Source organism: Talaromyces rugulosus, chromosome I (genome assembly GCF_013368755.1).
Source record: "Talaromyces rugulosus chromosome I, complete sequence".
NCBI lineage: Eukaryota > Fungi > Ascomycota > Eurotiomycetes > Eurotiales > Trichocomaceae > Talaromyces > Talaromyces rugulosus.
In genome coordinates, this window is record NC_049561.1 from 4,113,874 (window position 1) to 4,128,813 (window position 14,940).

At 45.8% G+C, this 14,940-nt stretch overlaps 6 protein-coding genes across 6 annotated transcripts; 4 read left to right on the forward strand and 2 right to left on the reverse strand.

Annotated features, from left to right (window-relative positions):
• Positions 1–199: 199 nt before the first annotated feature.
• Positions 200–1,543, forward strand: TRUGW13939_01379 (uncharacterized protein; the record flags this gene model as incomplete). The annotated part of the gene is made up of 4 exons (XM_035484580.1): positions 200–457; positions 513–1,065; positions 1,129–1,213; positions 1,276–1,543. The coding sequence occupies 4 exons, from the start codon at positions 200–202 to the stop codon at positions 1,541–1,543; spliced, it is 1,164 nt and encodes a 387-aa protein (XP_035340473.1).
• Positions 1,544–3,930: 2,387 nt separating this feature from the next.
• TRUGW13939_01380 (uncharacterized protein) lies at positions 3,931–5,478 on the forward strand (the record flags this gene model as incomplete). Its single annotated transcript, XM_035484581.1, has 1 exon — positions 3,931–5,478. One exon carries the CDS (start codon positions 3,931–3,933, stop codon positions 5,476–5,478), a length of 1,548 nt encoding a protein of 515 aa, XP_035340474.1.
• An 891-nt stretch (positions 5,479–6,369) lies between these two features.
• TRUGW13939_01381 (uncharacterized protein) lies at positions 6,370–8,536 on the forward strand (the record flags this gene model as incomplete). The annotated part of the gene is made up of 13 exons (XM_035484582.1): positions 6,370–6,581; positions 6,644–6,884; positions 6,943–7,080; positions 7,130–7,304; positions 7,352–7,517; positions 7,582–7,651; positions 7,703–7,740; positions 7,794–7,949; positions 7,999–8,011; positions 8,060–8,118; positions 8,164–8,200; positions 8,262–8,406; positions 8,454–8,536. The coding sequence occupies 13 exons, from the start codon at positions 6,370–6,372 to the stop codon at positions 8,534–8,536; spliced, it is 1,533 nt and encodes a 510-aa protein (XP_035340475.1).
• Positions 8,537–8,690: 154 nt separating this feature from the next.
• On the reverse strand, positions 8,691–10,807 carry TRUGW13939_01382 (uncharacterized protein; the record flags this gene model as incomplete). The annotated part of the gene is made up of 6 exons (XM_035484583.1): positions 8,691–9,106; positions 9,250–9,544; positions 9,592–9,786; positions 10,017–10,067; positions 10,117–10,685; positions 10,753–10,807. The coding sequence occupies 6 exons, from the start codon at positions 10,805–10,807 to the stop codon at positions 8,691–8,693; spliced, it is 1,581 nt and encodes a 526-aa protein (XP_035340476.1).
• Positions 10,808–11,249: 442 nt separating this feature from the next.
• Positions 11,250–12,949, forward strand: TRUGW13939_01383 (uncharacterized protein; the record flags this gene model as incomplete). The annotated part of the gene is made up of 3 exons (XM_035484584.1): positions 11,250–11,388; positions 11,438–12,520; positions 12,579–12,949. 3 exons carry the CDS (start codon positions 11,250–11,252, stop codon positions 12,947–12,949), a joined length of 1,593 nt encoding a protein of 530 aa, XP_035340477.1.
• A 590-nt stretch (positions 12,950–13,539) lies between these two features.
• TRUGW13939_01384 (uncharacterized protein) lies at positions 13,540–14,940 on the reverse strand (the record flags this gene model as incomplete). Its single annotated transcript, XM_035484585.1, has 5 exons — positions 13,540–13,674; positions 13,724–14,183; positions 14,240–14,269; positions 14,336–14,454; positions 14,512–14,940. The coding sequence occupies 5 exons, from the start codon at positions 14,938–14,940 to the stop codon at positions 13,540–13,542; spliced, it is 1,173 nt and encodes a 390-aa protein (XP_035340478.1).

Genomic DNA, 14,940 nt, shown 5'->3' on the forward strand with positions numbered 1-14,940 from the left:
CCACCAATCGAAAATATCCCATACTTCGGAGACAGGGAATGTCGTACTTACAACGTTGGACAATAAATCAATCGATATTATTTCCTATTGAATATCTCGGGGGTATATAAACACCGTTTCTCGTCCATAACCACGATGATGTTGAGGAATTAATCCCAAAGTTGGACAGGATATATCTATGACGAGAACCTCAAACACAATGGCAAAGACTATCTTTGGTTCCCTGGTACTCGCAGTTGTTTTAAAGCTCGCGACTGCGAATCCAGTAGCCCAGCCCGCTATCACATCGGCACCGAATTTGTTGGAAAAAAGGGCAGCAAGTTGCACATTCTCAGGATCGGACGGCGCGGCATCAGCTAGTGCCTCTCAGAAGTCATGTTCTACTATAGTTTTGTCAGCTGTCGCGGTTCCGTCTGGCACAACACTGGATCTAAGTAACCTTGAAGACGATACTACAGTGAGAGACCAGGACTTTTCGCACTTAAAACAAAAGCTCATATAAGTACTTGCAGGTCATCTTCGAGGGCGAAACAACTTGGGGTTATGAGGAATGGGATGGCCCTCTGCTCCAAATCTCAGGCACCGGTATCACCGTCCAGGGTGCTTCAGGTGCCTCTTTAAACCCTGATGGAGCACGTTGGTGGGATGGAGAAGGTAGTAACGATGGCAAAACAAAGCCAAAATTCTTCTATGCGCATGATCTTACCTCATCCTCGATTACCGATCTTCAGATCCAAAATACACCGGTTCAGGCTGTTAGTATCAACGGTTGTGATGGTTTGACTATTACAGATATGACTATTGATAATAGCGCTGGTGATAGCGAAGGTGGTCATAACACCGACGGCTTTGATATTGGTTCCAGCTCCAATGTCACCATTATTGGCGCCAATGTATATAACCAGGACGACTGCGTTGCGGTAAACTCTGGCACCGATATTACGTTTAGTGGTGGTGTTTGCTCTGGTGGTCATGGACTTTCTATTGGCAGTGTCGGTGGCCGGGACGACAATACTGTTGACACTGTCACATTTGAAAACTCCGAAGTCAAAGACTCCGTCAATGGTAAAGAAAACCCAATACTTCAACCTGTAGTAGCTACGGAAGTCACTCTGACTATTTTTCTAGGTATTCGCATCAAAGCTTCAGAAGGTGATACGGGCACAATCACCGGCGTAACATACTCTGGAATCACCCTTGAAAGCATCTCCAAGTACGTTGTCTAATCCGTGTTATTTATACCTATGCTGGATATACTGGGAATGTTAACGCTAGTCGCGCCAGGTACGGAGTTCTCATCGAGCAGAACTATGATGGCGGTGACCTAAATGGCGGGGATCCAACATCAGGAATTCCCATCACCGATTTGACAATTGAAAATATCTCTGGAGATGGTGCGGTAGCGTCCGACGGGTACAACATTGTCATTGTCTGTGGTAGCGATGCCTGTTCTGACTGGACATGGGATTCTGTCGACGTCACAGGAGGCGAGGATTATAGTGACTGTACGAATGTTCCGAGTGTTGTTAGCTGCTCTACATAGGTCACCGTATCAGCGAATATTTTTAAAAGCTCGATATCAATGAGTTAATTGAATCACATGACCCCATTGTACCGTTCAAAGCTATTGACGTTACCGCATTTTTTGTTTATATATACCAATGTACAGCATGTATACATATGTATAATCGATATACTAGATGGATAAATCACATGCAGTGTTACACATGTCTTTCAATGTTTATTTACCAGTCCATAATATTGTGAAATCGTGCCTTTTTATGGATTTGAAACGTTTGATAATTAACGGTAATTTCGACGAACACAACATTGTTAAAACTACCAATGATTAAAAAAATAAACAGGAAACAACAAAGGTACCTTTAACTCAAATGCTTGATTTTAGATATAGGTATATAATAGAAACTTCAATTGGTATATTTCTCTCAGAGGCCTTGCGCGTTGCGGGAATAGGGAATAGTTTCCACTACTTTTGTTGCGCAAACTCCGAATACGAGGAGCCAAGTCAGCAAGTGCACGTAATCTTTTTCCTCAACCACTGTACTTTCTCTTCTATTATTCTCCTCTGCCATGTTCGACTCACGTGAAATTATGCATTTTTGGAATAGTACGACTTGATCGGCTGCTACAGAAGAATATCAAACAATATTCAAAACATAGCCGTACTGTTGTAAACCATCCTTAAAAGCATGCGGTAGTTTAGGCGATAACGCAAATGAACAATCCTTTTTCAGCTCGTATTTAGTCTTTCCAGCTTTTGGCTAGTGGAGGCTAGCGCAAATGAATACGAGGTCAGCTAGGATGTACCCCATAATTGGCGACATTCGGTGCAAACTGTAAACTCATTTCTCAAGCAGCCTTTTCGAGGTTTACTAATGCCCATCGTAAATGGTGGCCCAAGGACAAGAAATAACAATACTTTGTTGCGAGAGGGGCCAAAGGAAACCATCTTCATGACTCTCCATGCCAAGTTACTATAAACACACGTTTATTTGAATTCGTTACCTCGGTTAACCTTTATTAAGAACCCAAATTAACACATTCATATTGATGTAAATGATGGTCACTGGTTGACTTCACAGGAGACTCATAGGTTCATATTAGGACACACCTAAAGCGAAAAGGATGCTAAGCGATGCCAACCATGTCTGTTATTTGGCTAAAACCAGCTTAGCTGAAACATCTAATTTGCATAGCCCTGCCACGTCACAACTCACGGCTCACCATAATAATGCCCCCAAGCGCTCACTCTAGAAGCTCTTTAGATCCATCTCTTCGAGGGGAGACATAATGACGTTTCCATTGCTGAGGTATTTGGAATGCTATTAATATCAAAGCTGTGATGGCTACCTTTATTAACCTACCGTCACGGGACATTGTTGATACTCACGGAAAAACAGCTGATTAGCATGAAGCAGAGTACGGTCAAAAAATTCTTTCGAAATCAACGACCTTTAGAAAACAAGGCAAAGATTTAATTTCTCAGCATACTCCGTATAGGTTCTCCTATTGCAATGATGATCGGCTGACTCACACGAACCATTTGCCAGCCGTGTCCAAGCGAAGGCCAATCATAGAGACTCATCAAGAAGTGGCCTGAACTGCACCCCGAATTCGCTGACTCGTGACAAGAACATATTCCTAACCAAATTTGGTGGTGATCACCACCCAAGCCCAATGATGAAGCTAGTGCTCCATGGCATGTTGGATGCCATTATGACAGACACTAGAAGGATCCTTAGGGTGGGTTGGAGCCTCAGAGGTATACATTATCACAGTTTTCATGTTAAGAGACAGCACCGCATCACTGGAAGAGTCATATTACATTTTGCGCACACGTTTGGTCCCCATGTTGAGACGCCAAGATGCTATACCTGCTTCCTCTTTTTTGGTTGAGCTTAGTCGGCGCTGATTTTCTCCGTCACGATGTCTTCGCCCAGAGGACGACGTCAATTACAACCACGATCACACCTAATTTAGCACCTAGTCCTACCGAAAAACCTAGAATTATAGAACGGCGCATAAGAAAGAGAGCTGATTCTATTCCCGTGAACATTTGTGGGTGGTTTTCAGGCTTAGGCTACGGTAGGTCTCTGTGTGAGAAAGTAGGTTCCTGGTGCATTGCTGATATATGGATTTGAGCATCATCACTAGACAATGTGTGGTCGTATGAAAACCCGTCAATAACATGTTTCTGGAATAGTGATGCTAAAAATGTTGGGGACCATCAGCCATTAACGGCATGTCTTGATTATACCCAACTGAGCACTTGGACATGCGCCAGTGCCGGTTGCTCTTCCAGTGTTGTGCAATGGTAAGTAATCTCTTTATCCTCTCCTGTCCAAATGTGTAATTATTCATTAACGCTAATAATTATACAGCTCAAGTACCGCCCCATATTGCGTAACAATGTCTTACGGCACGGATTATCAGGATTTCATTTGCTCTGAAACCCCAGGTGCCACACTTTACATAGAATCAACGTACCTTGGCATGACAGACCCTATCGCCTTTCCCATATATACTGGATCACGCGGAATTTCCACTGGATTGCAGTATCCCCCGGGGTATTCCATACCAGTAACAACCACGTCAGATACAACTTCAACGGCGTCGACCTCGAGCTCCATCCCTATTTCTACCACGTCTGTGGGGAGTAGCGTCCAAACAACATCCAGTTCGTCGAGTAGTCCAAGTTCATCAGACTCCACGTTATCTTCTGGCGCCAAAGCCGGTATCGGAATTGGTGCGGCCGTTGTCAGCGTCCTTCTAATTGCCATCCTATTGTATCATCTAAGACGGCGTGGTGCCCACAATATAGAGAACAACACGATTATACCTCATTCTTTGGAATCAAGTGAAAAGCCTGAGTTACCAACCATGCCAGAGTTCGTACAGAGTGTACCACCTGTCCCGGCGATGGCTGAATTATCAACGAACCGTAATACCTCATCAAGACGACCGAACAACCCACCACAGCAAACCGAAACATATTCAGGATTGCAATTCGCCGTGGAGATTGACGATACTAGACGCGAATCTCAGTTACCGGAGCTGGAGTCGACAAGGGTGCCGAATGAAACACCAGCTGCTTCGAGCATTGCCACCAACGCAATACTCGTTTCTCGACCAAATGAAGGGGCCACTATCGAAAAACTACCTTGTGACGCTGCTCAAAGTCCGGATGAGGTGCATGACGAATTGAAAATCTCCATGATGGTAGAAAGGGCGCTGGAAATGGAATATCGTGGCGAGTATCCGGCAGCCGAGGAGATTCACCGCCAAGTAGTGCAATGGAGAAATAAGGTGCAAGGACCTGAGCATCTAGACACGCTATCTAGCATGTATCGTCTTGTCCTAGTACTTGAAATGCAGCAAAAATATCAGGAGTGTCAGGAGTTGTACTGGCAGCTTTTGTCTCTAAGAGAGAGGGCACTAGGCCTTGATCCTCCCTCTCCTTCCCTTGGTGAAGGGCTTATGCTCCAACACAAGTATGAGGCGGCTGAAAATATGGATAGGCATGAATTAAACCTCAACAGCAGGGTGTTGGGCCCAGAACACCGATACACGTTAATAAGCACGGGCGACCTAGCCAATGTGCTTAGACTCCAGGGAAAGTTTGCGGAAGCGGAGGAAGAATATCGACAAACACTAGAGCTCAGTGATAAGGTTTTCGGCCGTTTGCATCCCTATACACTGCAGGTCATCAACAACTTTGGTGTGACCCTGGATATACAAGGCAAGAAAGACGAGGCCAAGGAGATATATCGACAATCTCTAGAACGAAATGTGGAGAAGCGAGGCCATGACCACCCAGACACATACTCAAGTTTTCACAACCTGAGAGCTGTACTCGACGAGAACGAAACGATTAGTATTGATGGAAAAGGTGCGGAGGCACACGAGGGGACTAATAGTACACCAGTCAAGGCAACTGTTCGAATACACCGTAAATGAGGATGGTCAAATATAAACAATGAGGCCCCTTTGAGGGATATCGGTGCACTTGGAGGGCATTCTTGCGCAAACGGAGTTATATTAAATGTAGGATCAGATTCATGAAGCTGGTCCGTTGAGGGCAAATTTAAACCGCGAACGATTCCCTGCAGAGCTGTGATTCTGAAATCAACAGATGATCAAACGCCATCGCTTTTCCGTCACAAAGAGTGCGTCTTGGAATTTTGGGGATACAACTCTTATATTAATTAGATATCTAGGCTTCTTGGATACATATGTGTTCAAAAAGTTCAACCAGCGTTGGATGTGGTGTATATATTTACGGAATCAGCTTCCAATTGTATTTGCATGTGGTTTTAATTATCGATGGTTCTCAATGTTTGCCCCTTTGACATGTACTTATGTGCACGCCAGCATATTTTATGTATTCAACTACATGTATTTAATGTTGATAACATTCGAACGTAGTAGCAATAAAATCCTATATAAAGTAATTTCAAATGCTACATGTATACTCACGTGTTATCGAATTATCCATAACGCCTATAGTTATATATATTATTTGACATCGAAAAAATATCGCATCAATCTCAGAGATACATTGATGTAATTTCAACGTTCCGCGCCACCCCCACCTCCCGCATTTATAAAAGGTAATAAAGAAATCGATAAGCCTAGTAATACAACATATTACCAACTCTTTGACATCGGAGAATACCGACGGTACTCCAGAGCATCTCCACCGCATAATGTCACGGGCTGTCGGAAGAATCCGAGGATCCAATCGTCCATGAATAACTGTCTTTATCATAGGCATTATATTAAGCAGCAATTCTCTCGACTGTATCAATCAATCTTAAGATTCGAATCTATTTTTCGATGCCTTCCACAATGCTCTGTCAAGACTCCGAGATCATCATTGTCGGTGGTGGCGTGTTCGGACTGAGCACATCGCTCTGGCTGGCCCGCGCGGGCTACAGGAACATCACAATTTATGATCGGTGCCCATTCGATAAGAACTTTTACAATCCTTCTAATGGTTGTGATGGTGCTTCCGCCGACATAAACAAGGTGTTTCGTATGGCCTATGCGGACAACGTCGAGTATGATACTATATCCCTGTCACTTCTGATAGATATATATGTGTGATAACTAATTGCTCTAGATATCAACAGCTGGCAATAGAAGCCAGAGATATCTGGCAAGAATGGACCGACAAAGTCATGAGAAGTTCGGCAGCCGAGCTTCCTGATGGTCTCACCCCGGAGGATAAGCTGCTACATGTCTGCGGAAGTTATTTCCTCGGTGAAGGGACGGTGCTCCCGGACTACTACAAAGAAAGTCTGGCGATGATGGAGAAAACAGCGCCCGAGTTTCGAAAGATGCAGTTTCTAAAGGTGGGCAAGGTGAGTGTTGATAGACCGCAGTTAGCCTTCGAACTTAACGAGCTGACCGTCGCAACAGGATAACGCTGCAGAAGAAGAACGACTGAGGAAAATTAGTGAAAAGTGGCTGGAGAAATATCATATAATCGATGGTATTAACAAGGGTAACACCAATGGGTTTATTGACATTCAGGGGGGAATTACCATCGCAGACAAGGTTAGCAACTTTTCCCATGCTTTACAAAACAACTCACTGATATGTATAGGCCTGTGTCTATGCCAGGTTCCTGTGCGAACAAGCCGGCATCAAATTTGTCCTTGGAGACCCCCAGGGAAAGCTTTCTAACCTCATAATTGAAGAAAATGGTGCGCAGAAAAGAGTCAAGGGTATTAAGACATACGACGGCCTATTTCACTTTGGCGACCTGGTCATTGTTGCTGGTCAGACTTCCCGTTCCGATGTAGAAATGTCTACTGACACTTCATAGCCGGGAGTTGGTCTGCATCTATTATACCCGAGGCCCATCTAACAGTGGAGGCGACTGCAGGAACGGTCATGTTCATTGACATCCCGAAGGAGAGGCAAGATTTGTGGAAGAAATTCCATTCAGATAACTACCCCGTTTGGTCTTACCGCAGGGGTGAGGGAGAAAAGTGAGTTTTTGTTTTTTTCTGAAGCTTGTTCAGTAAGGTTAAAATGGGTTCTCATGATCAATAGCTACTACCAAGGTGGTGGCTTTCCAATCTCGAAAGAAGGTCGGCTCAAGTTTGGGTTCCGTGGGCGCAAGGTAGGTCGAACAAAGTCCCTCTTTCTAGGACATAAACTGATAGTGGATAAGTTCACCAATTACCAAGACCACCCTACTCAGCAAAATCTGTATGTTTTTTGAATCTTTGTTATAATTATGATACAAGTTGATAACAGTGCAGTCGCATTTCTATCCCCCGAACCAAGTATAGCAAGAACCCAATTGACACCGTTCCACTGTATGGACTCTCGCGTATGAAGGAGGTCATCCTCCAGGGATTTCCAGAGCTGGCAGAGTTTGGATTCACAGACAGCCGGGTAATTTACTTCAGCATAATGTGCGGTTGTGTATTAACTTGGAGTTTAGTTGTGCTGGTATACTGACAGCCCGGACAATAATGTACATACCGCTTGCAACACCATCCCCAAGTTTACTAACATGTTTTAGTATGTCATCGACTACGTGCCCAACTATTCCGATTCGCTCTTCATTTGCACTGGAGGCTCGTGAGTACTCCGCTCACATCCTTAAGCACAAGCTAAACTGTACAGTGGCCATGCTTTCAAATTCCTACCCATTCTCGGCAGGGTAAGTATCTTCCGACACTACGTACGTACTATGAATAAGTATTTTGATCGTCTCGTAATAGCATGTCAAGAACCAGCTAGAGCGGGTTCCCGACCAGTTCACCACAGCATGGAAATGGCGCGTCGCGGAAGAAGACAAGTCAAACAACGGGCTTTTAGAAGGTGAAACAGGCCCTAGAGAGATGTCGATGGTTCAAATGGCCGATCGTGAGTATTTCGTGTGCCCTTCAAATTGCTTAGCTAATTATTCGTAGGTCGTGAATTCCAGATGAAGAAGTTCAGTGGAAGTGACGATGCGGCAGCAACGGTCGTCCCTAGTAAAAAATCACGGCTATAGTGATGAAATCCTGTCTCGATTGTATTAAATGGCTCTTATAACTATCGATGGGTTAATATATTGCCGAAATTGAATCTACACCTGTCCACAGAATCCTTCGGGACAAGATTTGAACCGTATAAAGAATTGATTATTCATCTCTATTTCCAAGATCTCAATCTGGCATATCATAAGCCATAAACTCATCCATGAAGCCACTCAAGAGGCCCTCCATTTCATCTGACATACCCGTGTTGGCAATATCTGCCATCCACTGCGTCCATGTCTCCTGCTCTGTGGAATCTGTGGAAGCCCAAGGAGTCGGTACAGCATGCGCTCCATTGTTCCTACTAACAATAATGGTCATTGTACGATTTGCAAGCATTTCAAAAAGATCTCTATATGGCGCCGCCTCCTCCCACGCCTGAGCAATTACCACCAGCACCATAGTTGCGTCGGTACAGGTTCTGCTAACGTCGTCGTATTGAATTGTTTCGCAGACCCCTGGAGCAGTCCACAGGCAGTGTAGGTATACTAGTGCCGCGAAGAATATACAGCGGAGGGTTTGCCAGGTGTGCTTGATGGGAGTGCCTACGTACAAGCGACGGTACTGGGTACAGATGTTCTTGGCTGCATTTATGCAGTCCGAGAATACGGAGTTCGTGGAACCTCCGTCTTCTGCCAATTGGGTTTGGTAGATATGGAGGATTGTATAACTGTAGTTGAGTTCGTACCATGCTCTCGTTGCAAAATAGAGAGTGTCTGGCCTGTTCGCGGTACAACTTGCGGAGCCGAGGCAAGCCACTTGTCGAGGTCGACACGGAGCTCTTCTATTTGAGACCTATACGTACCATCATTGGCCCTGATAGGTACATCTTCGGAGTATAGGAAGTGATATATACGGGCCCATAGGCACCGGAGTTGAAAAACGTGTATGGCATTCGACATATTTGCTTTAGGGGTATTTGTTGACCTAGGGGTGCCTTGGAGGCTGTCGGCAATGGGCGAATCGTCAATATCGCGTGGGAACTAGGCAAAGTTAGATAACAAATTTCATGGGCTGAAAGGGCGTATACCTCGGCACTGATGTTGTGGAGGGGAAGTGACAGGGGTCGACCAAGCCACAGGGAGAGTGTGCACTCGATGCCGTAGGCACACCAAAACGTTCGCCTTCGTATTTGAAGGTGGAGGTCATCTTCTATTGGCCCAAAGCCCTTACCTTTGCGGTGGTAACCGAGTTCTATGCATTGGCGCAAAGCGAGACCAGTTATCTTCCTAGTAGATATTAGATTATACTGTCTACAAGGGGTGTGTATGTGTTACTTGCCACAGGGATGGCCCGATTGGGGACCGCAGGGAGTACATGGCGCAACACAAGAGGGCCTGTATTGTCTCTAGATTATCCAGGCAGAGTACATCGGAATACAGCTGTGCCGATGTATAAAATTGCTGAGCTTAATGAGCGGCGTTACTTTTATCTCATTGGCGCGTTCATTCTCACCTCGGCTAAAGATTGATGATTAGGGAGCAGAAGCGCTCCAACCGAATAAACCTGACTAGGCTATTAGCATACACCAACTATAGATGGTAAAACCACCCACCATGTTTACAAAGAATAGGGGAACAGAATCGAGGGTCAAATCGGTCACTTCCTGCGACTGCGTAGAGAGCCTCTTTTCCCATAACCTAAACGTCGGCTCATGAAGAAATGGGTATTGAGGTTGAATATTTGCAAAGTAGGCATTGCTAAGTGAGAGCGCTAGATCGTTATCTAACAAAAATGGCATGGACGGCGAAAACGCTCCTCTGCTTAATAGACTGTGTGCTGGCTTTGACCTCTCGGGTAGGTGTCGAGATAAAGATGAGTTGAGTATGTGCGAAAATGAAAGTGTGGATGAAGGGCCTAGATATTGTGGCTCTGGTTGGGCGCTTCTAACATCTAAAAGTCCAGTTTGGAGCGAGAGGTCTGTTGTCCTGTCTCCCTCATCGGAAACGAATGTGCCGTGGCGGCTGCTCCCTTGCTGCACTTCAGGTGTTCGAAGGGAAGATGGAGAAGCTGCCGCCGTAGAACCTTGACTTCTACCCTCAAGAAAAGCAACACGTGCCTCAAGTGTCTCAAGGTAATTGCGTGGCCGTCGTTTTTTTGTCTCCGGGTCTTCGAAGAGACAAGCTGACGCCCTGGTAAGTACCGGAGCAACAAGACGAGGCAAAAAAGAACAAGAATTGGAACAACATACTTAGAGATAGACGAGAGCAATTTCCGCACGCCGGTGTCTGATCGTCACACTTCATGTAGTCTCATCAGCGAGCCACATACTAGCCCACGGAAACGCATGACCATACCTTGAGCTTCCTCTCTTTGCAGCTCACACACGCACGGTGGGTTCTGGGAAGAGCCCGCCGACGATATTGCCGTCCTCGGTCCCTAATGTCGCTTATCTGCTGCATTAGTGGCTAGGGACGTGGATTTGAGTGTATAAGAGCAAGATGTCAAGGGATGCAACAAGGGATGTAGTTCAAGATGGGTTATCTGGGGTATCGTGGTGGGGAAAATACACAACTTCCGACTGGCTGCTCGTATTATTCCGAGATACCGGACAAATCCGGCCACAATTTAGACGAACGTTCTGGTCTGTAGGTGATAACAACTTCCCGACGTTCAGTATATATGTCACCATGGACTTCATCCAAATGTCCCTGCCCTTCCCAGTGTCCATCGAGAATCAATTAAAAGATGGGTTTCCACACCATCGTCGACCGGTCACCGCTGGCCGCATATGTTCGCTCCATCCGCTCCGCCCTTCGACAAGTCATCTGCAATGGCAACTTGATCTTCACCTCCCTACTCATTGCAATGAGTGCTATTCCTCTGAGTGAGTTCCAGTTATATTCCCTAAGTGGACTTACTGACACTTTTTTTAGCATGGGACCAGGGCTCGTCGTCCGTCGTCTCCCTTCTCCCTGGCTTCCAGCACCACTTCGGCCTTAGCTCAGGTACGGCATCGAGTGACATCAAGATATTTGTGTCCATTGTCTACGTCGGCTACGCTGTCGGTGCTGCCTTGTCTTTCTTCATCAACGACCGCATCGGCCGCTTGTGGTCTTATCGCCTATACATTCTCGTATGGATCGTTGGCCAAATAACAGCCGCCCTCGCCCCTGGCTTAACGGGTTTGTATGCGTCACGTATAGTATCGGGGCTGAGTCTTGGTTCGCTCAGTGTTATTGGACCAATGACTCTCGTGGAGATTGCACCGAGTGAGATTCGTGGCCTCCTCACCTCCTGGTTTGCGGTTGCGATGGCCCTGTCATCTTTCACGTCTATCTTCTGCGTGTATGGTGTCTACGTCCACCTACCCTCTAGCAACATGCAGTACCAAATTGTGTGGTTTGCTCCCGCCATCTTCATGTTTCTCTGTGCCATATCGACCTTTTTCATCTGCGAGTCCCCTCGGTGGCTTCTCATGGTTAATAGACGAGAAGAGGCCATTGTCGCCCTCGTTCGACTTCGCGGCTTGCCTGCCCAGAATTCCCGTGTATTGGCAGAACTTTCCGACATCGAAATATCACTGGAAAAAGGCGGTGCTAGATCTAGTGACACCCTGTCCCTGCTTAAGGAGATGTTCACAATGCGTTCAAATCTGCGCCGTCTGCAACAGTGCCTCATATCCTACGCTTTAGCACGGCTTTCTGGAGCCAATTCCATCACATCTTACTTTGTCCCCATTATGAAGTTGCTGGGTGTTGGGGGAGGCAACGAGGAGAGCATGTTTCTTAGTGGAATGTATTCCTTCAGCAAACTCTGGTTCATCCTCATTGCGTCATTCTTTCTGGTTGACGGCCTTGGCCGTCGACGGTCTCTTTTCCTTGGAATCACGGTACAGATGGTTTCACACATTTACATTGCTGTTTTCATAAAATACATCCAACAGGGACCCGTGTCAAAAAGTGCATCGCGAGCGGCTATCGCGGCCATCTTCATCCATGCATTTGGTTACTCTGTGGGTGAGTCGCACACTACCGAGCTCGTTCAATTTATCTGTTTTAACTAATCCTATGACAGGGCTGTTTATTCTTCCATACGTATTTGGCGGTGAATTGTGGCCGAATCACCTTCGCACTCTTGGTGGCGCACTGGGACAGACCTTCCACTGGTTGTTCATCTACGCCATGTCATACAGTACACCAGAGCTCCTTCACTCAACTAATAATTGGGGCGCATTTCTATTCTTTGCCGGGTTTTGCTTCCTGGTATTAACATACGTGTTCTTCGTCGTACCTGACACGACGGGTATAAGCGTTGAACGAGTAGAGGAGCTTTTCAACGGTCCATGGTTCACAGCGTACAAGCGCACGAACCGACTAGACGTTGTGGAGAGTGTTGAAACTAGCGACGACGGGAAAAGACTCGAAGATAATATTGTCAAGGATTGAAACCCAAAATTGTACATAATTGACACCTTTCTTAATCTCAGCACGATGGGACCACGCTATTAATTCATTTCTTCACGGATTAGATTCCAGTCTTGACGAAATATAGAATATCAGGAAAATTTCTCTTTCCGCCGCATATATATACTAGCCTCACATATGTATCAACATTGAATATGACTTTGCGAAATCAGGGTTGTGAATTCAAAGGGACATTGGGAGCTTAGTTACTTACATGTAGTATGCTAGTATATCATATGCTAACAAACTTCTAGTGTGAATACTAAACTATTCAGCTATACATTAATGCATCTCACTTTCCCTTCTCGCCAACAGGTCTATTATGTAGTCTTTCAAACTCAGCTTAAATCGAAGGCCAGTAAACCTAAATCTGGATTAAATGACTCACTTCATCGGGCTGCCTTGCAAATCAGGCCCTAGTAAGGCAACAAAGGTGTATAGCCAAACGGAAGAAAGATATAATTTTATATAGGTTATCATCCCTTTATATATAGATATTACCACACTCTGATAATTTATATCCTGTCCAAAATAGTGTTCAAGCTTAACTGGTCCTTCCTAGGGTAATGTATCTAAACACCAAGAATAGCAGCAGCCGGCCAGTCATTGTAGTTCTCATCGGGGATTTTGTATGGGCCATAAAGAACGGCGTTGGTCCGGTTGTTGACAGCGAATGGAATTCCGTGCCTGATGCGATGAATCACGTCCTGACTATGTTAGTTTATATTGGGAGTCTTGGGAGAATGGATTGCTTACTGGGTTATAAATGAACGGCCGACCGAACGTGATCATGTCGATCTTTCCCTCCTTTATTAGTCTGTTAGCTTCCCCAACTGTGTAGTCGTTGTTGGCCATGAGTCTAGACGGGCTGCCCGGGAACTTGACAAGCTTTCCCAAATCTAAAACAGGGTCATAGCCCTCGGGAATGGAAAATTCCTTGGGTCGGTTAAGTAGGTCCCCAGTAGATGTCCCACGACGGCACAGAGTTATGATTCCCACTCTACGTTTGACCATTTCATTGATCAAGTAGGTGTACGTCTCTTTCATCTCGTCAAAGCCCACCATGGAGTCGTTCAAGTAATCGGTAGGGCTAATCTTGACGCAGATAGCCCCTGGACCTTCAAAAATCTTGGTAATAGCATCGATCGTCTCGAGGATGAAACGGCACCTATTTTCGACTGTGCCGCCATAACTGTCTTTTCGCTTGTTGGCGCGACTAATTAACCTGTCAACATATTTAACATGGATAGTTTTAGCACAAAGACTTCTTACGAATTGAGAAATTGTTGAGCCAAGTAGCCACTGTGTGGAGAGCGAATTGGTCAGCACCTTCTCCCCTTAACGACTACATGTAAAAAGAATATATACCCTTGGGCTAACAATTCAACACCATCAAACCCAGCGCGCTTGGCCAGAGTGCAAGCATGTCGATATGTCTCAATGATAGTCTTCGGGTCCTCGATGGCGTGGACATTGGCTGTGTGTCCCTATATTATATAAAATAGGTAAGTATCGTGCTCTGGAGGGAAGAGGTTCGTACGTACAGGTCGACCAGGCAGGTCATGATACTCTCCTGCATTCGCCTTGATGGCAGAAGGAGCTAGAACCTGGACACTGTGCTCCTTGGCAATGGGCATCTCATCATGAGCACAACGCCCCGCATGCCACGCCTGCATAAATATCTTGCCTCCAACCTCGTGAACTGCGTCAGTCACCCTTTTCCATGCGGCGGCGTGGTCGTCTGTTATCATTACTGGTGTGTATTGCCAATCACAACCAGTCCAGTCAATGAAAATGCCCTCGGACACAATGAGGCCCGTTCCGTCTTTTGCCCTGTCAGCATAGTGTTTGATTTGTGCCGGGCCTGGCTTATTGTCGTCCACGCATCGGTTGCGGGTCATCGAGCCCATAACGACCCGATTTCTTAGGTCAAACCGGGCACCGATGGTAATGGGATCCAAGAGATTAGACAT